Consider the following 27,150-nt stretch of genomic DNA (forward strand, 5'->3'; position numbering starts at 1 on the left):
GGTGCAGCTTTGGTGCTGGCATCGCTGAAGTTGTTCCTAGTGTTGCTGAGTTCGGGAAACTAGCTATAAGCTAGTAGATGAAGTCTTTGCTGTCCCTGAGACTTCAAAACAGGAGGCAAGCTCAATCAAAGCCCTTAGAGAGTTCTTTTTGGGAAAGCAGAGACCTTCCAGCAAAGTCAGAGGCCAGCAGGCCGCAGGGCAAAAGCAGGGTAGCAGTCCTTCTCAGCAAAGCAGTCCTGATGAGTCTTTTGGGAAGCCAGGCACTTCCTCTGACGGAGTTCAGGTGTAGATCCAGAAGTATCTGATTTGGTGGGGTGAGACCCAGTTTATATAACCAAAAATGCTTTTGAAGTGGTGAAAACGTCAAAGAGTGGTTTTGAAGTGCACAAGTTCCCTTTTCAGCCCAGTCCCGTCTGCCAGATCCCTGTGGGGTTTATGAGTCCTTTCTGTGAGGGCAGGCCACTGGCATTTGAAATGTAAGAGAGAGCCCTTCCACCCTTCCTGCCTAGGGAGACCCATATGATATGCAGATGAGACTGTCTGGGTGGAATGTACAAGGGGAGCTGTCAACCAGCAGAGAACAGACTTGGAGGCAGGGCTGTAAGGCACAGATGGCAGTAAGTGCAGAGAAATGTCCACTTTCTAAAAGTGGCATTTCTAAAATAGTAATATTAGATCTAACTTCACCAGTAGGCAGGATTTTCTAGTACCATTCTGGCAATACTAAATATGTCAGGGCTACTCCTTCCAGATCAGAATGTCACTCAAAAGTATATGAGGGCAGTTCTAATGCTAGTCTATGAGAGGATCAGGCCTCACAGTAGTGGAAAACAAATGTACGAGCTTTTCACTACCAGGACATGTAAAACACATACGTACATGTCCTGCCTTTTACCTACATAGCACCCTGCCCTATGGGTTACCTAGGGCCTACCTTAAGGGTGACTTATATGTAGAAAAGGGGGAGTTTAAGGCTTGGTAAGTAGTTATAAATGCCAAGTCGAAGTGGCAGTGAAACTGCACAGACGGGCCGTGCAATGGCAGGCCTGAGACATGGTCAAGGGCTACTTATGTGGGTGGCACAATCAGTGCTGCAGACTCACTAGTAGCATTTTATTTACAGGCCCTGAGCACATGTAGTGCACTTTACTAGGGACTTACAGGTAAATTAAATATGAAAATTGGGTTGGAAGTATGTTACCACGTTTAGAGGAGAGCTTTTTAGCACTGGCCAGCAGTGGTAAAGTGCAGAGAGTCCTAAAACCAGCAAAAACAGGGTCTGGAAGGAGGCAGGCAAAACACTGGGGGATGACCACCCTAAGGCTGTCTGGTCTAACAACCATCTAAAAGTTTGCTCCAGAGTCTGGCTTTTATCAGACCTGCCCAAGGAATGTGTGTTATTGTTGCTTTTTCTTTGCACCTTCTTCAGTAAATGTCCAAGCAATGTTAGAATGTACATCAATAATCTAATAGAGACTTCTAGCAGCAGATTCCTTACCTTAAAATTATCCTGACGTCAGACTGGATCTGGAAATGTTTTGTGAGCAGTACCTCTGTGTGCCGGTAGGTGGTGTCATTTGACTGCATGGCATCGTCTGCATCATAATCTACGTCAGAAGTGACGTACTTGGTGCTTATACAGGCCCCACTCCAGTGTGCTGGCCAGTTCTTTTCTTTCTGCGCCGGTCAGCGCAGATCCAGAGTGAGTTACCCCCAGTCATTTTTCAACTGTCCTTCTTTTGACTTGAAGTTGAAGTTTTTTTAGATCCTCTCCTGGTGTGACAGGGATGTCCACCAGGAAAGCTGGCTTCATGCCCTGCGCTGCCTGTGACTGACAGATGTCGGTGATGAATCTGCATCTTCGAAAACCTGCTTCAACTGCCCGGCCATGCACTGAAAGCCCTTGAGAGAGCAGTCCCCTAAACCTCCTTGCAGCTCAAAGTGCGACAGTCTCAATGCCAGTCTAGAGGAAGGTCTCGGGATCAGTCACAGAGCCATCAACCCTCATTGAAGTAATCCGGCATTCAGGTAAGTCCCACAAAAAAATAAAAAATAAGAAGTTGAAGAGGTCTTAGGCTTCAACCCGTCTGTCGCAGTCAAACAAGGGAGCATCACCATTCAATGCCTAGCTCCGCTGTTGAGCGTGGGGCGCCTTTGTGCCTCTCTGAGTTTATGTGAGCCAGAGTGGCCCAACTCTGCAAATCTTTTAAGGCCATGCACCTCATATTTGTGTGTCGGGTCCCCACTGGTGCACCTCTGTGCCCAGCCAGCGGGTCCGCCCCGGCTGTATTTGGGCCCCTTGAATCAACAAATGGATCCAAAACCACGGCGATCTTACCACTTTATTGTTCTCCAACATAGGTCCAGATTTCAACGATTCTGGCACTGCTGCACCCTCTGGCGGCTCTGACCCCATTTGCATCCCTGTCTCTGACACAAGCCTGACGGGCTAGGACTTTGGGATAATTGAGAGGGGCCACTGTACCCTGAGGAGTAGTAGTCCCTAGACCTCAACATGATCTGGGATAAGGACTTGGCAGACGTCAGTGGACTGGGCACGTCCCCAGATATTGGCATGAACTCTCCTCCTACCATTGCTACGGAGGAGGGAACTTCTTTTGCTATGTAGTGATAAGGGCGGCCAAGGTCCTGGACATTAGCATGCCCTCAGTTGCAGTCAAGACTAACTTCGTGACGGAGGTGCTTCAGCCAGCAGTGACCCCCTCAAAACCTCTTCTCCCATTTAACAAATCCCTTACACCCTGCTCCAGGGTACCCCAATTTCCTCAGTCAACACCCTACCTTGGAGATCTTGGTGGTCCGAGCTTCCACTTCCTGTGTCAACCCTGGCGCTTTACCTAGCTCTCCGCTGGATAGGGAATTCAAGAAGCTGGAGAAAGTTTTCTTCCACTAGCCTGGCATTGTGGTCCCTGAACACACTGTGCCTTTTGGGCCGTCACTCCCGTGCACTATGGGATTTGGTGCGCCCGTGGTCCTAGAGGAGGCCAGGAACATGCTCTCCAAAGCTATGGCAGATGGGAGAGATGCAGACAAGTTCACAATTAGATCTGGGTTGGATATGACTCACTTGCTAGGCAGAACAGTTTCTTCGGTGGCATTATGACGCCACACTTGGCTGAGAAGGACTGGCTTTTGAGGAGATGCCCAAGACTCACTTATTGGCATGCCCTTTGATGTTTCCCCCATCTCTTTGGAGATCAGGCAAACCCAGGGCCTGAGTGCTTCAAGGCTAGAGCTACGACCAGGACCGTGGGACCTTTCTATGGCCCCGCCAAATCCAGTCCACCTTTCACTCCTTTAGTGGCCACCAAAGTAACGTTGAGCCTCATCCTTAGAAGCCCAGCCACCACGGCATGCAAGCTCCCCAGCCTCTCCGTGGCTGAGGACCTAGTACCCCCAGACCCAGTAGGTCAGGCAGCCAGAGGTTGGCCCAGCCCACCACCAGCCTCCAAACCTCTTTCGGTCACTTCTAACCATCATGGGCAACCAGTGGGAGGCAGGCTATGCCATCACCTGCACCACTGGAGGGGCTACTCCCTTCCCTTCATGACTACCCCTACACCCATGCCACCCTACTTGTGACAGGCTGGAGGAGGACCATGTCTTCTTACTCTGCCAGAAAGTGATGGCTCTCTTGGCCAGTGTAGCTATAGAGAGAGTGTCACTGCCATAAGTAGATTGTGGTTTTTATTTTCACTACTTTCTAGTGCCCAAAAAAGACGGGAGGCCTTCGCCCTATAATAAACCTGCACCCATTCATTTTCTTCCTCAAAAAGGAGAAATTCAAAACGATCATGCTCGCTCGAGTCCTTTCTGTCCTGGACTTGGGAGTCTGGATGGTAGCTTTGGACGTGCAGGTCTTGTATTTCCACATTCCTGCCCTGTCTGCTCACAGGTGTTAGCACCGGTTCACGGTGGGCCACAAAAAGATCAGTTTGATGTGCTACCCTTTGGCCTTGCCAGCACCCCTTGGGTGTTCACCAAGGTGATGGTGGTGGTTGTAGCTCATCTGCAGAGATAACGGGTACCAGTCCTATACTTGATGACTGGCTGTTGAAGGCAGGATCACCCCAGGCAGTCGTGTCCCACCTCCAGACTACGGTGGACCTTCTAAACTTGGGGGGGATCTACTATCAACGTGCCAAAGTCTCGGGAACTTCCTTTTATTGTAGCTGGTGTAGAAACAGTGTAGTTTTGTGAGAATGTGTTGCAGTTTTAGGTCATCATCCACCATGACCAACTGTTGCGGGAGCAGCATGCACCATCTCTCCCCTGTATCCACCACACCACCACCAGGTCAAAGAAGAACGCAGTGGGTCTGGATGAACACACAGGGATGGGATTTGGGAACAAAAAACAAGCTAAAATAACAAGAGAAAAATAGGCTAAAACAATCTACCAAAATAACAAACGTGAAGATCCATTATCCTCCAGAGATCCCACTTGGGACTACATAACAAGTAATCATAAGTAAAATGTTAGTACAGATAGCAGGACAGTAATTTCACCCAAAACGAAAACTGACAGATGCTACCTAACAGGGTACTTAGCATTTGCTAAAAGGGGAAACAAGATACTAGGTCTGGTAATCTGGCACACTGGAGCAGGGACAACACAATATGACCTTGCAATGATGTGCGCGAGCAAGAATATCACAACTGTAATACATTACTTGACACAGCTCAACATTATATATCACAACACATAACTTGTGTATCGTATCAACCTACGTACCTAGTAGATGCAAAGTGCACACAGATGTTTAGTGTTTTCCTCACACAATAGCACTCCAGATTGCACAAAAATAAAAAGTTCCTAGGGAGGTTGAAAGAGAACACAATATACACAATAAACAATGAACGTCTGCTGTGCAGCTAAATAACTCTAGCATGGTTGCTTTTAGAATGTTCAGCTTGAATGTGCAGAGTTTTCACCATCTGTGAGAGGTACCAAGCTTGCCTTTGTCCAAGTTCACAGCTACAGGCCCAAGCAAGATAACAAGGCCCTTACCAATGAGTGTGGTGATTGCGGGACTAATATCAAAACAGAAGAGTTCTAAATAGAGTACTTATTGTATCCAGATGGAGATTTGTGATCCAAATTCGGAAGCTGGGCAGGAGCTGCGTCAAGTCAGGATTCCTGGGATGGATGGCAATCTGGGAGAGTTGGAGAGCAGAGTCTGTAGGAAGTAGCATCTTTGTGGCATAGTTGCCCCCACATTTTGCCTGTCATCAGTATATTTAGACTGTAGTACACAGGAATCCTGCTAACCAGGACCCCAGTGTCCGTGTTCTCTGCCCTAAATTTAATTGTATCATAACTTTTACACCCCACAGTTGACATACTGGTGCACACATGTAAGTCCCTAGTATATGTTACTTAGGCACCCAGGGCATTGGTACACCAGGAGTCCCCCATGGACTGCAGCATGTATTGTGCCACCCATGGGGCCCGTGCAAACAGTGACTGCAGGCCTGCCATTGCAGCCTGTGTGAAATGGTGCAGGCACCTTTCACTCCAGATATAAGGTTTGCCTCATATCATGGTCACTGCACTCTGACCCTGTAAGTCACCCCTAAGGTAGGTCCTTCAGCCCAAGAGTAGGGTGCATGATTCTAAGTGTGAGGGCGCCCCTGCATGAGCAGAATTGCCTCTTCAAACCCCTGACTCCATCTCCTGGGCTTTGTAAGTGTGGGGAAGCCATCTTAAGGTATGTAGTGGACACTGGTCAACACGAGTTGTGCAACTACATAATGACTTCACCGAACATGGGTGTTTAGCATGAAACATGTTGGAATCATGCAAATACACTGATTCCAGTGCTAGTTGCACGATACCATATACTCTGGGAGTTCCCTAGGAGATCCCACGAAGTCTGCCTGTACAGCCTTGCAGGGTCTGCATGCCAGCCCGTGCTGCTGCCGACCCCAGACCCTGCTCTCCCCTCCTGCTGCAGATCTTAACCTGGGTAGGGGAAGGCAGAACAAAAGATTTCCTGTAAGATAGAGGTGTGACTATCTCTTCTTTAGAAATAGATGTCTCTGGGCTGGGGTGGGGGTGCCTCCGAGACTGCTTTGAAGGGCACTTTTGTTGCCCTCCTTGCATAAACTGGTTTCCACCAGTGCAGGAACCACCAGTTCCTGCTCTGGCATGAAACCACACAAAGGACAGGAGAGTGATCACCCCCCTGTCAAGCTCCTCCTTTAGGGAGGTGCACAGAGCTTTGCTAGGTGGCCACTTGATTTTGCCATCATAGAAATAAGATGAGCAGAGGCCTCTGGGAGCATCTGACTAGTTAGTCCAGCTTGGTGACGTCCCTAACCCTCTCTGGGTCACTGCAGTAAATGTCCAACCCTCTCGCTGGGTTACTTAAGGGCTCCCCTTAGGGTGGGTCCCTAGATTTGTCTGCAAGAGTTCAGGAACTGTCTGAAAGACTCCTTTGCAAGACACTTCTGGAACCTGGACACCGGAACCGCTGCTGTTCTTCTCTGGAACCAACATCAAGACTGTAACCAGTAGGAGGACTCCTTCTGCAACTTTGTTTCCAAGTTCTGCATCCTCCAGAGTCACCGGGACTCTGCCTACACTTAGGAAAGCAAAAAGGAATCTCCCTTGGTGTGAAGGAGGCGCTCCACTGCATCTGCAGGTACCTCAACGATGACGATCGGCTTGTGGTTCCTGCGGACTCTCCAACAAAGGTGGTGGCCCTGTGGCTCTTCAGATGTCTGACTTATCGTCCTTGCAACTGAGAAGTCTGTGGTCCCACGCTGGAGCTGCTTGGCTGGAACCCCTGTGCATCATGTTCGTTTGTCATTGCCAAGGCTTGTTGGCTTTTCAGTCTGAAGACCTCCTAACTTCAAGATGCACCGGCCTCCAGCACTCTCCAACTCCAAGAACGACATCCTCTCTGCAACTCCTGCGGCGTGAGCATACCTTTATGCTATGCTATTGAGGCCTCCCTGCACCTGCTGCCAGAGGGTCCTGTCGGGATATCCACCGATTCTAGCTGACTCTCCTGTGTGCTGAGGGCTGGCCCTGACTTACCTGCCAAAGTTGGGTCACCTGAACCTTGGTGGTTCCCACAAATCCTCCCTACTCTGTGCAACACTTCCCTGCATTTGCCAAGGCTTGTTGGTGGTCCCGCTTACCCCTCTGCAATTCGACGACAGGTGTGGGGCAGCTCGTGTACGACTCCTGGGATCTTCCTGTATCATCTGGACTCCACAGCTGCACTTTTTCGTCCACTGTCCTACCAGAAAGCATCACTGAGAATGGTGGGCATTGCCCTTCTGCATCTCCTGGGCACCTCCGGGTGGTCTGGACTCTGTCCCCTCTCTCCTTAGGTTCTCTTCTTCATGAATCCACACGTGGGTTCCACCGACCTGGTCCACCGGTCATAACAGCAACTGGACAACCGAGGTCCCCATTGACTTCAACGAGAAGTTCTGACACAACTTCATCCCTATGTACCTGGGCTCCCTTGTGTAGGTACTCCACTGTTCTGGGTATCTACAGGTGGGGGCACTATCCAACCTCCTTTGTCCCAATTGGCTTCCTCGGAGTATTCTGGAAAGGGTCCTAAAACACGAAAAACTTCTGCTGCAACTTCCCCATGTTATCTAGTGGACACTGACCCGAGATTACTACTCTGCACACGGGCAGTACTTACCTGTTGCTAAGTATATTTTTGTATGTTCATATCTCTTGTTATGAGATATACCAAAGTTAGATCTAGAGTGCGTATTACAATAAATATAACCCATTTTTTCTAACACTGGTGTTCTTTCCTGTGTGTATATCACCGACTGACTCAGTACAGAGAGCCCCACCTATAGGTGTACACCATATACTGAGCCAGCCTCCCACAGAGGCCTCTGGTCTCTGTTGAAATCCAGACTCATTATTAACCTACTGGAGCTCTGGGTGATCCGACTGTGTTGTAAGACTTTCCATCAAGAATAGGTGTTCATGGACAACACTGTTGCCAAGTGGTACTGCAACAAACAGGGTGGGTGGATTTGTGGACCCTTTGTCAAGAGGCGTGAATCCTGTGACTCTGTACATGGCTGGAACATCAGGACATATCCCTGGTAGTTCAACACCTTGCGGGCTCTCTGAATGCCAGAGCCTCGGTTAGCTCGGTTTGCCACTGCCGAGAACACGCAATGTCAGTTCTGCATGTTGGAATTTCCAGAGGCGGCACTCGCTCTGGTAAGTTTTTTGTGTCAAGTGGAGCTCAGGCCTCTTGTATGCCTTTCCGCCCATACCACTCATGCGCAGAGTACTCAAGAAGATCTGGTACAACTGTGCCCAAGTCATCCTTGTGGCTTCGGACTGGACTCACAGAGTTTGGTATCCAGAGCTGTTGAGCATGACCATTGGCCCTCTGAGCAGGCTGCCCTTTCGGGTTGATTCTGTTTCAGGAGCAGGGCAGAGTTCTCCACCTGAACCTGTCATCGCTCCTCCTTCATGCGTGGAGATTGAGTGACAACAATAGACAGCTTTCAACTTTCTGCCTGAAGTCTGCAGTGTTATGTTGGCATCCAGGCATCCCTCCACCAAGACAGTATACGCCTGCCACTGGGTCAAGTTTGTGGCATGGTATGTAAAAAGCAAGTTGACCCTCTTTCTGTTCCCCTTTCTCAGGGCCTTCTGTTTAATCTTTCTCTTGCCTAGCGGGGCCTGCTTTGCGCGCCTTCAAGAGCTATCTTATTTCTATCTCAGCCTTCATGCGGTTTCCAGATCAGCCATCCCTGTTAAAGTCCTCTTTTGTAAATAGGTTTTTGAAAGATCTCCAACACATGTTTTCACTTTCACCCTTTATCATGTATTAATGGGACCTCAGTCTCGTACTTATATTTTTGATGGGTGCTTTGAGCCATTACATAACTTCCCTCTGAGGACACTTGCCATTAAGATTGTGATACCATCTGGTTGGATGGTCAGTGAGCTCCAGGCATTGTCATCTAAGCCTCCGTATCTACCCATCTTCCCAGACAAGCTGATTCTTCGCACTGTAGCTTCCATCTTTACGAAAGTAGTCACTCCCTTTCATGTAGGCCAGTCTGTCACTTTGCCTACCTTGGTCCTCCGCATCCCCCTGAGGAAGAGGAGTGACTTTGTCGACTGGACCCAAAGAGTGTTGTTGTTCTACACTGACTGAACAAATGATTTCCAGGTGGACGGCAAACTCTTTGTGGAGTATGTCGGAGGAAAGAAGGGGAAAGCTGTGTAGAAACGGACCATCTTCTGATCGATCCTGCTCTTTTTAAACATTTGCTACACACTGGCCAAGAAGCAACCCCTGAGGGTTTGTATGTTCATTCCACCAAAGCTAAGGCTGCAACCACTGCATTAGGTCACGGGGTTCTGGTCCTGGACATATGGGTTTTTCTGCACACATTCACCAAACACTGATGCCTGGATAGTCAGGTTCGTCAGGATGAGCATGTTGCCCGTTCAATCCGGCAGGACTTTCTAGTTTGAATTTGTTCTCCAGACCCTTCTGTGGAGAGGTATTGCTTGGGTATTGAATCTGCAGCTAGAAGGCTTTGTCTGATGAACAAGTTACTTACCTTCGGTAATGCCTTATCTGCTAGAGACTCTGTCTAGCTGCAGATTCCTTACTGACCATCTCATCCTTCTTGATCTGCAAGCCAATTGCAATATAAGGAACTAAGGGCCTGATTTAGAAACTGGAGGACGGGTTACTCCGTCACAACTGTGATGGATAGCCCGCCAGCTGAAATCTAAATCCCATTATGTACTATGGGTTTTAGATTTTGGCGGACATGCTATCCATCACCATTGTGATGGAGTAACCAGCCTGCCAATATCTAAATCAGGTTTTTAGTTTTTCACAGCAGTGGCCAGTTCTCATCATAACGCTGTGCTCATGGTGTGTGTAGGAAAGTGCCCTTGTTGGCATGGTTACCCTCCCCACACACAAAGTTTGCCTGATATTGATGCCAACTTTGACTGAGAGTGTGCGGGGATCCTGCTAACCAGACCCCAACACCCATGTTCTTTCACAAAAACTGTACCTTTGTTTACAGAATTGGCACACCCCTGCACACAGTCAAGCCCCCTGTAAAAGGTACCCAGGGTACCAAGGGCGCTGTGCCTGGGGAAGGTCTCAAGGGCTGCAGCATGTATTATGCCACCCTGGTGGACCCCTCACCAAGCACATGCACACTGCCTCACAGCTTGTGTGTGCTGGTGGGGAGAAAAAGGCAAAAGTCGACATGGCACCCCTCTCAGGGTGCAATGCCCACAACCCACTCCCTGTGGCATAGATAAGTCATCCCTCTAGCAGGCCTTACAGCCCTAAGACAGGGTGCACTATACCACAGGTGAGGGCATAGCTGCATGAGCACTATGCCCCCACAGTGTCTAAGCCAATTCTTAGACACTGTAAGTGCAGGGTAGCCATATTGAGTATATGGTCTTGGAGCTTGTCAAACGCAAACTCCACAGTTCCATAATGGCTACACTGAATACTGGGAAGTTTGGTATCAAACTTCTCAGCACAATAAATCCACACTGATGCCAGTGTGGTATTTATTGAGAAATGCACACAGAGGGCATCTTAGAGATGCCCCCTGCATGCCAGCTCAACTGCTAGTGCTAGGCTGACCAGTCTCTGCCAGCCTGCCACTTCCAGACCAGTTTCTGGCCACATGGGGTGAGTATCTTTGTGCACTCTGTGACCAGGAACAAAGCACCTCCCCCTGCGGGAACTGTAACACCTCAAAAGCTCAAGCCTGGTGTTACAGTGCCCCAGGGCACTCCAGCTAGTGGAGGTGTCCGCCCCCCCGACACAGCCCCCACTTTTGGCGGCAAGTCAGAGGAGATAATGAGAAAAACAAGGAGGAGTCACCCCCTCAACTAGGTCCACCCCTAAGGTGACCAGAGCTGAGGTGACCCCCCCCCCCCCCCTCCTCAGAAAATCATCCATCTTGTTTTGGAGGATTTAACCCAATAGGATTAGGGATGTGACCCCTCCCCAAAGGGAGAAGGCACATGGATGGTGTTGCCACCCTCAGGGACAGTAGCCATTGGCTACTGCGCTCCAGCCCTAACACACCCCTAAATTTGTATTTAGCGGCGACCCTGAACCCAGCAAATCATATTTCTGACGACCTACAAAGAAAAAGGACTGCCTAGCTGAAAAACCCTGCAGAGAAGAAGGAAGACGACAACTGCTTTGGCTCCAGCCCTCCCGGCCTGTCTCCAACTTCAAAGAACCTGCACCAGCGACGCATCCTGCGGGCCCAGCGACCTCTTCCAACTCAGAGGACTGCCCTGCAACTACGAAGGACCAAGCTGGACAGCTGACCTGTCCAACCAAGCAAGAAGAAACCATCTTTAAAGGGACTCTCACCTCACTCCAGTAGCGTGAGTCCCCACCACTCTGCACCCGATGCCCCTGGCCCTATCCAGAGAAACCAATGACCCATAGAGGATTCGGGACAAAGAAACCCGAACCCTGGAAGAAGCACTGCATCTTCAGCCCCTAGGCCCGTAAATAACCGACCACTGGTGCATCAGTGACCAGCAGGCGGCCCTCACTCTGTGCCCTGCCTGCAACATCTGAATGACCACCGGGTCACCTCCATTAAAACCTATTACCAACCTGACTCCCTGTTTGCCCTCTGCACCTGGCCGCCCCTGTACCACTGAGGGTGTGTTTTGTGTGCCTACTTGGGACCCCCCCCCCCCCTCAGTGCTCTACTAAACCATCCTGGTCTGCTCTCCAAGGACGCAGGTACTTACCTGCCAGCAGACTAGAACTGGACCACCCCCTGTCTCCATAGGCGCCTGTGTTATTTGGGCTCCTCTTTCACCTCTGCACCTGACCGGCCCTGTGTTGCTGGTGCTGGGTGTTTGGGGTTGACTTGAACCCCCTAAAGGTGGGCTACCTATGACCTGGAGACTGAAATTGCAATTTCTTTACTTACCACATCAACTTAACTGTACTTACTTCCCCCAGGAACTGTTGAATTTTGCTCAGTGTCCACTTTTAAAATAGCTTATTGACATGTTATGCCAAACTGTGTACATTACTGTTTTGATTCAAAGTCCTATCTTTACCTTTGCAAAGTACCTTACATTTAATGTACTTAATTGCAATTTGAATCTTGTGGTTCTAAAATTAATTAAGAAAATATTTTTCTATATAAAAACGTATTGGCCTGGAGTTAAGTCATTGAGTGTTTGTTCTCATTTATTGTCGGTGTGTGTACAACAAATGCTTAACCACTACCCTCTGATAAGCCTAACTGCTCGACCACACTACCACAAATATAGCATTAGTATTATTTATTATTACCTCTGTCGAGCCTCTTGGGGAATCCCTGGACTCTGTGCACACTGTCTCTCACTTTGAGATAGTATATACAGAGCCAGCTTCCTACAACAGTCATCTTCTGTTGTCGATGGATCCAGAGGAGTGAATGGTGTCCTTAGGCTTTTAGTATTCATACTTCCATTTGTACATTCTGCAGGAGCACAAAAAGTATCTCTGCCTTGTTCTGAGGTTGAACCATTTTAAATTCACCATTCTACACTTCAAGCTGATATTGGACCCTCAGCTCTTTATGAAGGTCACTTTGACTTTAGTGGCTCATCTTTGCAGGTTGGGGATCCATGTATTCCCGTACCTCGATAACTTGGTTGTTGAATGTGAGCTTACCTCGGTTAGTGTCCGACTTTCAGACAACTGTGCCATTATTTCCTTCTTTGGGATTTTCCTCCCGTGATCCCAAATTGCATCTGCAACCTTGCTTTCCCTTTTTCTGAAACCATTCTGGATATAGTTGCCATAAGGTTGTTTCCACAGAAAGACCGGGATATTTGAGCTATGACAGCATGGTTTCTCACAAGAGCTACTAACCCAGCCTAGATGTTTCTGAGATTGTCTGGTCTGCTAGCATCTTGCATCCTGCTTATGTCCCATGTTTGCTGGCACATGTGGGCTCTTCAGTGGAATCTTCACCTGCACAGGGCCCAACACTCTGGATAGGATTTAAATCTCCAATGAGGCAGCCTGTGACTTTTAGTGTCGGTTGTCAGATTCCAACATGACGTGGTAGACCATTTTCCCTTTCTTCTTCTGATGTATCAGTGATGATCAGTTGATTGGAACAACACACCATCTGCCTGGCCGACAAGACAATTCTCACAGACAAATTCAGTGCATGTGGTACTGCAACAAGGAGGGGGAAGTGGGTTCCCATATCTTCTGGGTAAAGGCTGAGGTGGCTGAACCTCTACAAGGTCTCCTTGACAATGAGTCACCTGGTAGGGTCCCCAACATAAGGGGAGACAAATTCAGCAGGCTTAATCTAGCAGATATGACTGGCATCTGGACTCGAAGTTAGCACTTGTTATGTTCACCAAATGGATTGTGTCCTCGCTAGATCCTTTCATTCTTTCTGAAAGCACTCAATCTTCCACCTTCTGCTGTCTAGTTTCCTCCTCTGAGTCTAAGTAAGGTGATCTTCCCTTGTTGCGATTCAGGCCTCCTCTGTGCATTTCATCCTCTGGTGGGTCCGGAAGAAATTCAGAGAGGACCAAGTGAAGTTGATTCTGGTGGCTCCAAATCCTGCCAGGATGGTCTGATACTCAGGAGTGCCTGTCTCTGTGTCTTTCCATCTGGAGTATCTATTGTCCTAACAGGACAGGATGTTACATCCCAACATTTCTTATAACAACTTTTACTCATTCCTCCTTCACAATGCCACAGTGGGACCTCCATTTAGTTCCTATGTTTTTGTGTGCTCCTTTTGAGCCTATTTATTGAAATACCATGAGGTTTCTAGCTTTGAAGACTGTCTTTCTCATTGTAATTACTTCTGCACATCGCATCAGCGAGCTACAAGCAGTTTCATTTCAGCCTCAATTACTGCCTACTTCCATTTCAAGCTGGTTCATAGAACTTGTAAATCCTTTCTACCAAAAGTGGTGTCACCCTTTCTTGTGGGGCAGTCCATCACGTTCCGCACATTCTTCTTTCTACCGCATCTTTCTAATAAAGAGGAGATGCTACACCAGTTAGATCCATGGTGGGCTCTCGGATTCTACATTGATAGGACTTAGGATTCCCAGGTGGACCATCTGCTTTTCGCTGGATTCCTTGGTGTGAAGTAAGAAAAGGCAGTTCACAGGCCTTATCTTAATGGATTGTACTGTAATCAAACAGTGTTATGCCTTGACCAAAAATTATCCTCCTGTGAGAGCCTTAGGGTTCATTCCACCATGGCACTGGTGGAAATTACAACCCTGGCTGTTTTGGACATCTGTCAGTCAGCCATATAGTTATCCATTCATAATTTCACAAGACACTACTGTTTTGATTTTCAGGTAAGCAGAAAGGATCATTTTGCCCACTCAGTCCTGCATGGCTGCCTGATATGAGTCCCCTCCTCAGCAAATCTTCTTTGCGGGTATTGCTTTCGAGATCTGTTCACAAGTGTTTTGTGTTTTTTTAAAAATATTTTATTTCTGTTTATCAGGGAGTAGGTAAGAATCATAGAATATAGATAATTCATTGAATTTTGAAACATTAATTCACTTTTAACAGTATTCTTTACCTCAAATAAAGTATAAAGTACATTTGCATTTCTTGGCCTACTATGCTTTAACCCCAAATACCCCTACATTTTTTTTAAAGCACCGACACTTTGAGCATATAATTTCTCTTCGAATTTAACTCCGAGCATCTGATTCACCCAGGATTCGCACTTGGGAGACTCGGAAGACTTCCATTTCTGCAGAATCAATGACCGAGCAATCACAGAGGCAATGTATAAGAATTGTTTCTGTCTTACAGTAGTCTTGCGAGATGGAGCAAACATACCCGGTAGTGCTTCAAGCGGTCCTGGAGTCACTGCAATCTGCATATCTGATAGAAACATCTAGCTGCAGATTCCATAACTTAGAATCCTCCACAGGTGCCAGCCTGGATCTGGAAACTTTTTTCCCTTAGTAAGTCAGGGCGTCGGCAGAGGGCATTGCGTGACTCCATAATGATGTGGCTAGCTGGATGTGACGTCAACGGCATCTAGATAACTTCTCCGCTGATGCCAGTTCCTTCTTTTCCATGCTTGCAGTGTGGTCCTGAAAATAGTTATTCTGGCCATTCAACATCCTTCAACATTTTCGACATCTTCAGAAATAGTGTGCTATACCGACAGTATTTAAACCCTATGGGTCCTGTGGACGGCAGATGTTGGCTACGGATCCCCATTCGGAGTGCATGTGGTGCCTGGTGAGCATGATGACACTGAGGACTGCGGTTCCTGTAATCAGCTTCTGCCGAAGGCTTGTTGTGGGTGTAGGATGAAGCGTGTGGTGGCACGGATGGCAGAATCTAGGTCTTCCCGTTGCAGGAAATTCCCCTCTCGGTCTGATGTCCGGTCCCGGAGCCATTCGAGAAGTCGCTCTTGTGGACACCAATCTCCTATGACGTCCACAGGTAAGTTCCATAGACGGACAAGGGCTCTGCATTTACCGACCTCACCGCACTCAAACTCCCATCATTCCTCAGCTGAGGAGACGAGGTCAGGGTCTGCCAGCACCTTCCTCCCTTTCCGGGATATGGGGCGACTCTAGACCAGATTCGTACATATTATTCGGCTGTGCACCTTCGGCGCTGACATCTGATCAGCCGACTCCGGTGACTTTGCTGGTTGTGCTGATCGAAGCCAGTTCCCCCTCTCCGTCTGACGACGTTGCAGCTTCACCTTCTCAACGTTTGTCAACATTGAGTACGGCACAAATCCTTCCTCCGCAAGACTCAATTCCTGTTGCAGGGGATGGTGGTGAGGCATTTTTGGAGCTGGGGCCCATTAAGAGAGGACAGCTGGTTGTCTGATCTGGCTACTGTTAGCAGCTTGGATTTTTCCCCGGCCTCGGGCCTTCTGTCTCCCCCTGGACTTGCTACAAAAGCAAGTTCCTCCTTTGCGGATATGCTAAAGAGGATTGCAGATCCTTTAATTTATATACTCCACCATAGTCAGACCGGGGTTGAGCCAGTACTTCCTTATAGCGAGGCATCACATGATGTCTTGTTAGGTGCTTGGGCTAAGCTGGCTTCTGGGTCTCCGGTTGACCAAGATACATCCCACAGGCACCGTCTTGCCCTGGGTGATCTGCCTTGTTTGATCAGACGTCCTACTCCTTGCAGTTTTGTGGCACAGGCCGCTTTGTATTTCTCTGATATGGAGCCCATTCCCCATGTTCCTCCTGGTAGAGAGTCTAGAGTCCTAGATATCTGTGGCAGGCATATTTTTGCCTCTACAAGTTCTGCTCTATGTTCTGTGAACAAGTCTTGTGTTCTTGGACGCTTCTCACATTTCTTATGGGACTCTTTAGCTAACAGCTTGCCCTCGTTTCCAGTCTTGGTCAGGAGTATTCTTATTCCTGTTGGAAACTGGCCTGGTGTGTGGTGAACACCTTATACAAGTTCCAGGCAACCCCTACTAGTGAGTGTGACAGTGTCTAGGAAGCCAGGGCTTTCTGGTGGTAGCTGTGGTGAGCAGCCAAGACTTATCTAGGAGGAGTGTAAAGCACTTGCAATACCACAGCCGTCACACAGCAAATTATCACACATGAAAGGAACCACAGTGTTATAAAAATTAAGGTACTTTATTACAGTAGCACTGAACTGGAATACTTATAGGCAGTCCCTCAACTGGAGGTTTGTGCACACTATAAATATACAGTAATTATTAGGAATTAGCATATAGAAACAACAAGCATTGGCAATAAATAGCAGAAAATAGCTAGCGCCCTATAAGGTGGGCCAAACCATACACTAAAATAGTGGAATGTGAAGTGAAGTCCCCCACCCAAGGAAATGTAATAGTTAGAACGGAGCTCGAAGAACTCGGGATCCCCCAAAGGTGAGTACCTAGATGACCCCCAGCGACCAGGAGAGCGGATGTAAGTTACCTGGTCTTCCCAAAGACTAACACGGTGACTTGGAAAAGGAAGATTGCAATACCAAGAGCAGTCCAGTGGAACCCAACAGTGGATTCCGGAAGAAGAAGACCTGTAAAAGAGGGGGACAGAGTCCAGTCCATGCATAAGTCCCAGGTGGGGAGGAGCCATTACTCACCTTTCTGTGGATGACGATCCCGGTCGACGGGGGGAGATAAAGATCAGCTGTGGAGCCCAGGAGTTGCAGAGAGGTCCTTGGGGTCGTGCAGATGATGTTCCATGCCGGTCTCTGGGTCGCAGATGGTCAGTGGTCAGGAGGACCACCAACAAGTCTTAGCAAATCTGAGCATAGGAGGATTTGCAGAGAAGGAGAGGACCAGCAAGGTCCAGGGGACTTGACCCTTGGAGGGGAGTCCGGGCTGACCCTCAGCAGTCGGAAGAACCAGCAGAAGCAGGGTCAGCAGGCACAGTAAGTTGCAGTGAGGCCCAGTCAGCACACATGGAGAGGAGTCCCACATCTCTAGAGCAGCAGAAGAGAGACAGTCCTTGCAAGGATGAAGCGTTGGAGGCCTGGGCTACTTGGAACCAGAAGATCCCTTAGAGCAGGAATCAACAAGACGTGGTTGCTGCAAGAGTCGCGATGCACAGGGGTACTGTCTTGCAAGGAGAGGCAAGGGCTCACCATCTTCCAAGTTGGATAGCAGGTAGAGAGGACCAAGGGGACCTTTCAGACCCACCACCTGTGTTTGAGATTCATCATGGAGCCAGATGACAGTAGATCCCATCAGCCTGTCGTCGTTGCCTTTGGTGCCTGCGGATGCAGGAGAGTGACTCCTTCACTCAAAGGGAGATTCCTTCTTGCTTCTTTGGTGCAGCTGAAGACTTGCAGATCCCAGAGGATGCATAGTCGTGCAAATGTTGCAATTGCTGGAAGGAGCCGGAGAAACAAACAAAAAAGGCGAGGTCTTCTCAGGAGTTTCAGGCTTGTTTGGTTCCTGTGAAGTCCAGCAGCGGTTCCCGTGGCCAGGAGTAGAAGAGGTCCATGTAGAGGAGCCCTGGTGGAGTATTGCACGTCGAATCTGTGGACCCACTCGCAAAGGAGTCCCTAAATAGCGCTAACAGGGGACTTGGCCACTCTGCAGGGTGACCACCTATCAAAAGGAGTCACTGATACCAGTCACCTGTCCTGACCAACCAGATCCTCCCAGGGGCCTCAGCATATCTTGTTTCCAAGATGACAGAATCAAGTGGCCACCTGGAGGAGCTCTGGGCAGGTGGACAGGGGAGTGGTAACTCCAGATTCATTTGTGCAGTTTCGGGCCAGAGCAGGGACCAGGGTCCATGGACTGGTGCAAACCGTATGTACAAGGAGGGCACCAAACGTGCCCTTCAAAGTAAGCGTGGAGAGGCTACTCCTCTCCAGCCTTGTAACACCTATTTCCAAGGGAGAGGGTGTTGCCTCCCTCTCCCACAGGAAATCCTTTGTTCTGTGTTCCCCTGCTTGAGCAGGTCAAGCAGCAGGAGGGCAGAAACATGTCTGAGGGGCTGGAGCAGCATGGGCTGCCCACAAACCCTGAAAGACTGGTAGGTGCAATGCTGGGGGGTCCTCTAAGGAGTCCCAGAGTGCATGGAATCATGCCACCAATACTGGCATTAGTATTGGGGTATGATTCTGAAATGTTTGATACCAAACATGCCTAGGTTTAGAGTTACCATTATGTAGCTGGACCACAGGTACATGTGCACAGGTAAAATGACTTCCCCGCACTTAAGAAGTCCAGTGCATTGGAACTGAAGTTCGTAGAGGCACTTCTGCTCACGCAGGGGTGCCTTTGCACACAGGAACTACACAATGCTCTCTGGGCCAGGAGGGCCTACTATAGGGGTGACTTACAGTGGCCTGGTGCAGTGACCAGCAGAGAAAGGGTGCATTCACCTTTTCATGCCGGCTGCAATGGCAGGCATGCAGACACAGTTTGCATGGGCCCTCATGGGTGGCATAATACATGCTGCAGCCCATAGGTGACCCCTCGTGCACCAGTGCCCTGGTACCATATACGAAGGACTTACAAGGGTACACCAGTATGCCAGTTGTGGGGTGTAAAGGGTACCAAAGCAACCACATTTAGAGGAGAGAACACAATCACTGGGGTGGTGGTTAGCAGGCTTCTAGTGAAAACAGTCTAAACACACTGATAAACAGGCAAAAAGTGGAGGTAACCATGCCAAAAAGAGTGACTTTCCTACAACTCCTATAATTCAGAATAGGCGGAATGCAGCTAAATTTATCATTCGCCCTGGCATGGATTCCACTGACTGAGGGTCAAGCTATGGCTTCCTCAGTTGCTCTCTGTCGCTAGTTACGTTCCAATACAATTTACATTACTGGACATGCAGTTTGATGGTACCCATTTGTTTGGTGTGCAGACTGACCCAGCCTTGAGATGTTTTCGAGATAGTAGGGGTTGGAGCTATGAGCTAACCTCTTTCTCTCTCTCTCCACCCTTTGGCTTTTTCATCGTTACTGTGAGATTTTCAGTTATACCGTTATGCTTCATTGGGATGCCGGTGGGTGTTCCTCCTTGCCAGGTGCTGAGTTTCCCTGGCATGTCACTTTCATGACTGATGTTAATGCTTTTTTCTTATCTTTATTACTTGATGTAAAGTAATGATTTCTGCTTCATGTTTAATGTTGCTCAATTAGAGGTTATCGTTTATAACACACCAGATGTAAGGTGAAGTTGGTTGCTTCACTCTGAAGACAAGCTTATGCTTAAGAGTCATACTGGTCTGGTATATATCATACGCTAAGTGAAGTATTCACGTCCTATGCTGGTATACTTGAAAGCAGGTCTACCTGGTTTTACCTTCAATGTTTTTTTTCCTCCTATTTCTACCAGTGCATGCTGTAAGTTTTTTCTAACCGTGGCATTTATACCATTTTACTAGTATCCCATATAGTGAACTGGCGATATTACCAGCTCTGGTTTTCTTTAACACTAGAAGTATTGGTTACTACGCCCCTTTGTACTGTCATATAGGTTAGCCATGGTGGTTCCTTTTCACAGGTACATTTCTCTTTTCATCAACATTTCAAGACCTCCCTTGTATTGGTCTTCTATGCTTTGGTGCAGACTTTTCCATAGTGTTGTAGTCTCCTGTGGCCTAATGGTTGAGGTCACAGACACTCACACTGAAAGTTGAGGGTTTTACCCCAGGTGTGTCCATAGTCATGTCCCTTATTTCTGTTCTTTGCACGTTTTCTTCTTCCCTGACTTTGGTCAGTCCATCATACATATCTCTGGTCAATTCTGCTTAGTCTATTGTAGCGACTTCTTGTTTTGAACTCTTTGAAGTTCTTTTTCATTTGTTGCACTCGCATGCAATATTTCCTTCCTTTTGTAAACATTTTGCCCCCTTTCAGGGGTACTTCATTTTCTCTATGAGGATGTTATATCTGCCAGATCTGGAAATAAGGTCTACCATATGATATTATTGAAAATTGAAGTGATTCTTTTCCTAGGAATCTAGTCAGTTCATAATTTTCATCCATTAGGTCTTTCTAATACAATAATAAAAATAAAAAAACACTTCAGTGCTTACTCTTTGTACATCTAGGGATATATATATATATATATACTACCTGTGGGTTATGTATTTCATTGCTTCATTTCATTATGTATTTCATTTCTTGCTCTCTTCGTTGGGGGCAACTGTCTGTCTTCTTTGCATGAGCTACTCTGTTATCTTTGCCTTTTGATGTACATCTGATTGGGACATACTTTCGATGGTGTCAAGTTCTGCTGCTTGGCCGGTTATGCTGCTTTGTGTTCCAACAGCATAGGCCATCACTTATGGTCTACGTCTAGGAATGGACACATGCATGTCCTCTACTTTTTTTCTGCTACTGTCCTGCGATCACAGATTATCCACATTTTCTTGTCTTTATGTTTTCTAATATGTGTTCATTCCACTGTCTTGTTGAACTGTTCGCACAAGGTTTTCATTGCTTTTAAAGTGCGTGTAGCTTTATCGTGTTTGCCTTTACCACTGAGTGTGTATCTTTACATGGCTTCTTTATTCCATGTTTTCTTTATGGTTCCTGACTCCTATTTAATGGTTCTTCTGTGGAGTCCTTGGTAGTGCAATATGTTAAGGTTCACATACCTTCTTCTGTAGATTAGACTTTTCTCATTTTTCTGGACTGGACCTGATCTCAAAACATAATTTTCAGGGTCTCAAACACAATTTACATTGTGCGGCCATGGGTGAGTCTTTCCCATGTTCTTTCTGTTCTTGTATCCCTTTTCTTACAGTTGTCTTTTCACCAATTCTTTTCCTAATGAGGATGCCCTTCCTCATAGGACATTTTTCTGAATACTTAGGCCCTCATTTCGACCTTGGCGGTCTTTTTTAAAGACCGCCGAGGTACCGCCGCGCTGAAGACCGCCAGCGCCGGCGGTTTTCCGCGCAGCGTATTATGACTGCTGGCAGCCCTCTGTCCTTTTTTGGACGGAGAGCCGCCAGCAGCCATACTGGCGGTCGGCGGGGAAGTTAAGGCTGCTCCACCTCCAATGCCCCGTCATCAGAACACCGCCCACCAAATCACGTTCCATGATTCGGCATGGCGGTGTTCTGGTGACGGGGTGCTGGCAGAGGAGCAGCCCCCATGAATCCCGTCCCCTCCCGGAAGATCAACGGACAGGGTAAGTTGATTGTCCGTTAGGGGAGGGGGTGGAGGGTGCTGTGTGTTGTGTGCATGCATGGGGGTGTGCGTGTGAGTATGTAGAGGAGGTGTGTGAGTGCGTGTGTGCATGTGGGGGGTGTGTTGTGTGTATGGGAAATGTGTGCGGGTCGGTATGTGTGCATGTCTGTTTGTAGGTGTGCGGGTATGTGTTGTAGTGTATGTGTGTGTGTAGGGGTGTGTGTGTGCATGTTGGGGGTGAGGGTGGGGAGGGGGTTGTGTGTATGTGCATGGTGGGGGTCAGGAGGGGGGTCCTGCCACCTTTGGGAGGGTTGGGGTATGGAGGGAGGACACAGGTGGGGGAGGGGGTGGTGGAGACCCCTATCAGAGCCAGGGAAGGAATTCCCTGGCACTGATAGTGCCTACCGCCTTGGATTTCGTGGCGGTTCCAAACCACCCGAAATCCATGGCGGTATGCAGGGTCCTGATACCGCCGGCGGTCTGGTGACGGCCGCCGGGCTGGAGACCGAAGTCTCCAGCCCTGCGGTCGGAGTGGAGAAGTGGCGGTTGACCATGGCGGTAACCGCCATGGTCATAATTCCATTTTTTTTTTTCGCCGGCCTGTTGACGGTATTACCGCCACTTCTCCCCCCACCTGCCAGGGTCGTAATGAGGCCCTTAGTCTTTTTCTCCAGTACTACCTCAACTTTCCTTCTGGATAAAAGGCTTCCACTGTGGTTGTCACTTCTGACACGATTGTCATGCTAACATAGATGAGTTTATTCTCTGCTCTAATGTGGATGAGCTTCTTTCTGTGCTCTCCTGTTTTATGGTGTTATTCACCTGTGCTTACCTCCACAGGTTGGGGTGTTTAGAATATGTTTTTATTCTCCTTAATTTTTTCTTCTTCTCCTGTCTTTTACTCTGGTTCTCGGCCAGTTTAATGACACTGGAAAACTTTTGAGGGTCTCCTCCAGGGTTTTTATACTTTGGTATCTGATTCTAAGTTGAGGAATCTGTGGCTAGATGTCTCTATCTGATGAACAAGTTACTTAACTTCAGTAACGATGTATATGATAGGAACAGGATCTTGGATCAAGAAGGGTGGGTGCTTACAAGATGAGGGATCTCTAAAGAATAAATTACTGACCTTTGGTTACTCCTTTTCTTCAGATTCCTTCTCATCATTCTGTGACGTGGTCTTTTAGGAGTTTATGCATTTCCAAGTTACTTTTTGCACAACGTCAGTGTTTATGTTTTGTCAGGCATGCTTTGTGTCTGAGAACACAAAAAAAAAACGAAATCGGAGAACCAAGGTGGTGTCTTTATGGGGTTTTATGTTGTCATGTCCAGAAACAGGATGAAGTCGCGAAGGAGGCTGATTGTGCCACCCACCAGGAGCTATTGGAGGTGTTTCAGGTTCCAGTCAGGAGCCTGGGGAGATTCACAGTGTGAGGAATGTGTTGTTAGTTAAAGTAACATCCAGAAAGAGTGTCACAGAAGGTAAGTAACTTATTCATCCAACATAAGGATTTGCCTCTCTTGTGGATATGAACATGCACTCATGATATTAGAGAAAGACTATATTGTAATCCAGAAGAAGAGAATTTGCTATAGTGAACATCACTTGTAATATATCTGCTCATTTGATTAGGATGGGAAAACATTTTCATTGAAAAAAGGATTTTAATTTAATTTTTCAAATAATTATTCAGTATGTGAGGAAATGGATTTTGTGATATGTAACTTTGTATTGTTTGTTTTTCTTTAGTCTTGTAATACAGTGGCGCTTTGTGAATCGAGTTCAGAAGCAGATGGCTGCCTTTAAGGAGGTATTACATTACTGATTTATTGAAAATATTCATAGCCACATTTTGTTCCTGAGTCAGTCTAATGTAGTTTCTACTACATCATCAGCTGTAGGATGTAGCCTCTTTCTTGCTTTTATTTGTGCAATAACTTGCATTTATGGTTGATATGATACAAGTATTCTGTTTTCTAGTAGACGCTTCTAACAAAAGATTTCTCACCTTTTGAATGCCCATTGCCACTAAACTGGGTCTGAAAACTCTTGAGTAGCTTTGCACGCTGGCAGGTGGTACCATTGGTCTCCATCAAAACTCTGTCTCGTCTTAGGACATGGCAACAGGGAGCAGCATACAGGTGCCTTTGCTGTGCACTAACATCAGTTCTTCTTTTTCAGCTGCCTTCAGAGCAGATTTGAAACTCCGCTTCTACAGATTAAAGTACACTTACTGAATCCTTTTTGCTTCATCAGGTTACTTTCACAGTGTGCAGGGATTTTGCTCCTGAAGACTTCACATTTCAAACTGTGTGGTACATGCCAGAAACCACTTGAGGACCCACACAATATCTCCCTGTGGTGTCTTGGCATCAAACCTGTCTCGCTAGTCCTGTGACAAATCCTTTCTAATGGACCCCATAGCAGTCGTGGATGGGCAACATACGATTTATGCCACCTGAGTACAAAAAGCTGAGTTGATCTCAATCCAGATCATGAGGGCCGTCCAATTCTAGATCATATGGTAAGTCTGAGGTGAAGGCTAGAGGCAAGGTAAGGAAGAAACATTGGAAGAGGAAGAGTGACTGTCCAATGTCCTTTGATAGCTAATAATATGAACTTATCCTGACTCCTACTCTGCCTTCCTCCTCAAACCCAGTATTAAAATTGGAGCATATGTGGTTAATTCTCCTGGGTCTCCATCAACTCTGCAGCAAGTTGCATCTTTCTAGGAGGTCATGTTGCTCATTTTCATATTTATACTGGCTCTTTATGGCCTTGCTGATCCGTCAGGGTACCCCGACAAATTCTGCTTGTGAGCCTTTTTTTGGAAAAAATCAACCAGCACTGCCCTGGTGTATGGCTATGCTTCTACTTTTTGCCGCAGACTTCGACCTCTGGTTCCAGTGATGCCAGATCTCGCTCCAATTCAGATCTATCTTCATCAAGATCTTGCTGTATGTCACATTACACCATATGCAAAGCATAACCATAGAGGCTATTTTTGGATCAGGCGCTGGTGCTATGCAGCACTTTCATCCAATTCAGTGTGATGATGAGGCAGATAATTTATTTCACCCAGATTACAATGATGCTAGTTTGTACCTTGACTGAGAAAATGCCAGTGACTTAGATGCTTGCCCTAAATCTGGCCGAGATCCTCTTTTGAGACCTCTGATGGAAGAAAACGCATCATCTGTAGTGATGATCCGATGGGTGGAAGAGGTTTTAGAGCTGCCAGTCCCCACTGGAGAGGCTACGGCTAATTTGATGGAAATTTTGCAACCTTGCCCTTCCAGTTCAGAGCCTCTGTTACCATAAACAAGACTGAGATTGTCCCAGTCATGGCACTTGGTCAAAATATTTATTTTGCTGCAGCAGTGAGTCCTGCTGCTAGGTGCTATAGACCAACGCATGGAAGGCCCCAAATTCCTAATGCAGCATCCTACTTCGAAAAGCATCATCTGTAGTCATGATCCGATGGGTGGAAGAGGTTTTAGAGCTGCCAGTCCCCACTGGAGAGGCTAAGGCTAATCTGATGGAAATTTTGTTGCAGCAGTGAGTCCTGCTGCTAGGTGCTATAGACCAACGCATGGAAGGCCCCAAATTCCTAATGCAGCATCCTACTTCGAAAAGCCTTGTGGTTCATATTTCCACTTCTAAGGTGCATCCTAACTGTTTTCTACACCTCCACCATGTAGGGAATCAAGAAGTGCTGATGCAACGGGCAACAACCTTTTCTTATGAAAGTCAAACAATGTTAGTGGCCCATCGTAGCAGATTGTTGTTAAAGTCAGGCTCACCTTGGACCACCGCCCAAGATGGTGGACGGGCTTTAAAGTTGCTCCGGCCGATCGCACACGATCCTGCATGTCCCACCACTATCCCTTGTTTAAGGCCACCCAAACTCGTGGAGCAGAATGGCAGACTCGGCGGGGGCTCATCTATGCCAAATCGTGTCTTCTTACCATCTGGGAACACTGCCTAAACAGGCTGACTGGTCGGAGCCTAAAGTCCGGCGGCCGCACAAGACTGGCCACGACTATGTGACAGGAGAGCATGCTGTGTCAGAAAGCTAGTCTGTTGCAGCAAATTTGCGCTAGAGAGGGCCAGACAACTGCTGGAGCCTGGATCCTCAGTGTGCAGCGACTGAGGATGGCAAGGGGGAGAGGGGGCATAGGGTCTAGAGGTGTGGAGGGTGCTCGCATTGGCCGTCACCCAGGGATACTTCTCCAGGGTGAAGGTGCCTCATGCATACGAGAGTGGTGTTTTACAATCTGCTCCTGCACCTTAAACTCACCCCCTCCCCAATCCTAGACAACTTGCTCCTGAGTCTGGGAGGTGGGTGGGGGCCTTCCTCTCCATTCATTGTGACTGCTGCAGTGCTGTCCTGAGAAGCGACGTCACTGGGAAGTCATATCTTTTATTCTAGCCTGCCATGCACAGTGACCAAGAAATACATGTTATAACTGTATCTCCGATGGGAACACACCAGATTAACGGCACCACATGACCACTGCTTGGTTCTAGAGACGTGGGCCACCACACGATGTAGGGGACAATATTATTGCACCACGTATCTGATAGAGACTTCTAGTTGCAGATTCCTTACCTTTGAATTTCCCCAAGCGTCAGACTGGATCCGGAGATTTTTCTTAGAGCAGTACCTCTGTGCGTCGTCAGGTGGCGTCGGTTGACTCCGCGGGCTACAATGGTGTTGTGCTCGCCGTGATGACGTGGCGGTCGTATATAGGCGCCATCCCGGTGTGCTGACGTCAGTTTCTTTTCATGCCTTTCCACACTAGTAATGCGGAGCTATGAAGAACACTGAGAGTGGTTCACCAAAACTAGGGCCCTTAAGGGGAAGATCCTGTCCCTAGCAATCAGTTCGCAGCGTGGGGAGGATGGGCGGGTCGGTAAGGAATCTGCAACTAGAATATGTCTCTACCAGCTATTTTGTTACTGAAGGTGAGTAACTTGTACATCTGGCATAGACTTCTAGTTGCAGATTCCTTACCTTTGAAAAGTTACCTGAGCAATACCATCCCCGGTGGTGGCATGTGAACCAAGATCACACCAAAAAGTCCTGCAGGACCGAACGGCCAAAGTAGCAGTCCCTTCAGACCTGATTGTCTAGGCAGTAGTGTTTGGTAAAAGTGTGCAGAGATGCCCACATTGCTGCCTGACAAATATCCAGGGCTGGAACGCCCCGTGCAAGCGCTGTGGTAGCAGCAGTAGCTTTGGTGGAGTGAGCTCGCAAACCTTCAGGAGGTTGCTTCTTAGCCAGAGCGTAGCACATTTTGATGCATAAGAGTACCCATCTTGAAATGGTCCTCTTCTGCACTGCCTTCCTCTTCTTTGCACCCACATATCCCAAAAAGAGTTGATCGGCCACCTGGAAGTCTTTGGTCTGATCAAGATAGAATGCCAACGCTCTTTTTGGGTCCAGACGGTGGAGTCTCTCCTCTTCAGGAGAGGG

The 27,150-nt window shown here is 47.8% G+C and overlaps 1 protein-coding gene across 1 annotated transcript in view; it reads left to right on the top strand.

Moving 5' to 3' along the window:
- NEDD4 (NEDD4 E3 ubiquitin protein ligase) overlaps positions 1–27,150 on the top strand; it is a 1,239,834-nt gene that overhangs the window by 1,061,966 nt on the left and 150,718 nt on the right. The window contains exon 24 of the mRNA XM_069222425.1: positions 23,421–23,481. Within this exon, the coding sequence (XP_069078526.1) occupies positions 23,421–23,481 (61 nt within the window). The remainder of the gene's footprint in view (positions 1–23,420; positions 23,482–27,150) is intronic.

The sequence above is a fragment of the Pleurodeles waltl genome, chromosome 3_1, assembly GCF_031143425.1.
Source record: "Pleurodeles waltl isolate 20211129_DDA chromosome 3_1, aPleWal1.hap1.20221129, whole genome shotgun sequence".
Taxonomy (NCBI): domain Eukaryota; kingdom Metazoa; phylum Chordata; class Amphibia; order Caudata; family Salamandridae; genus Pleurodeles; species Pleurodeles waltl.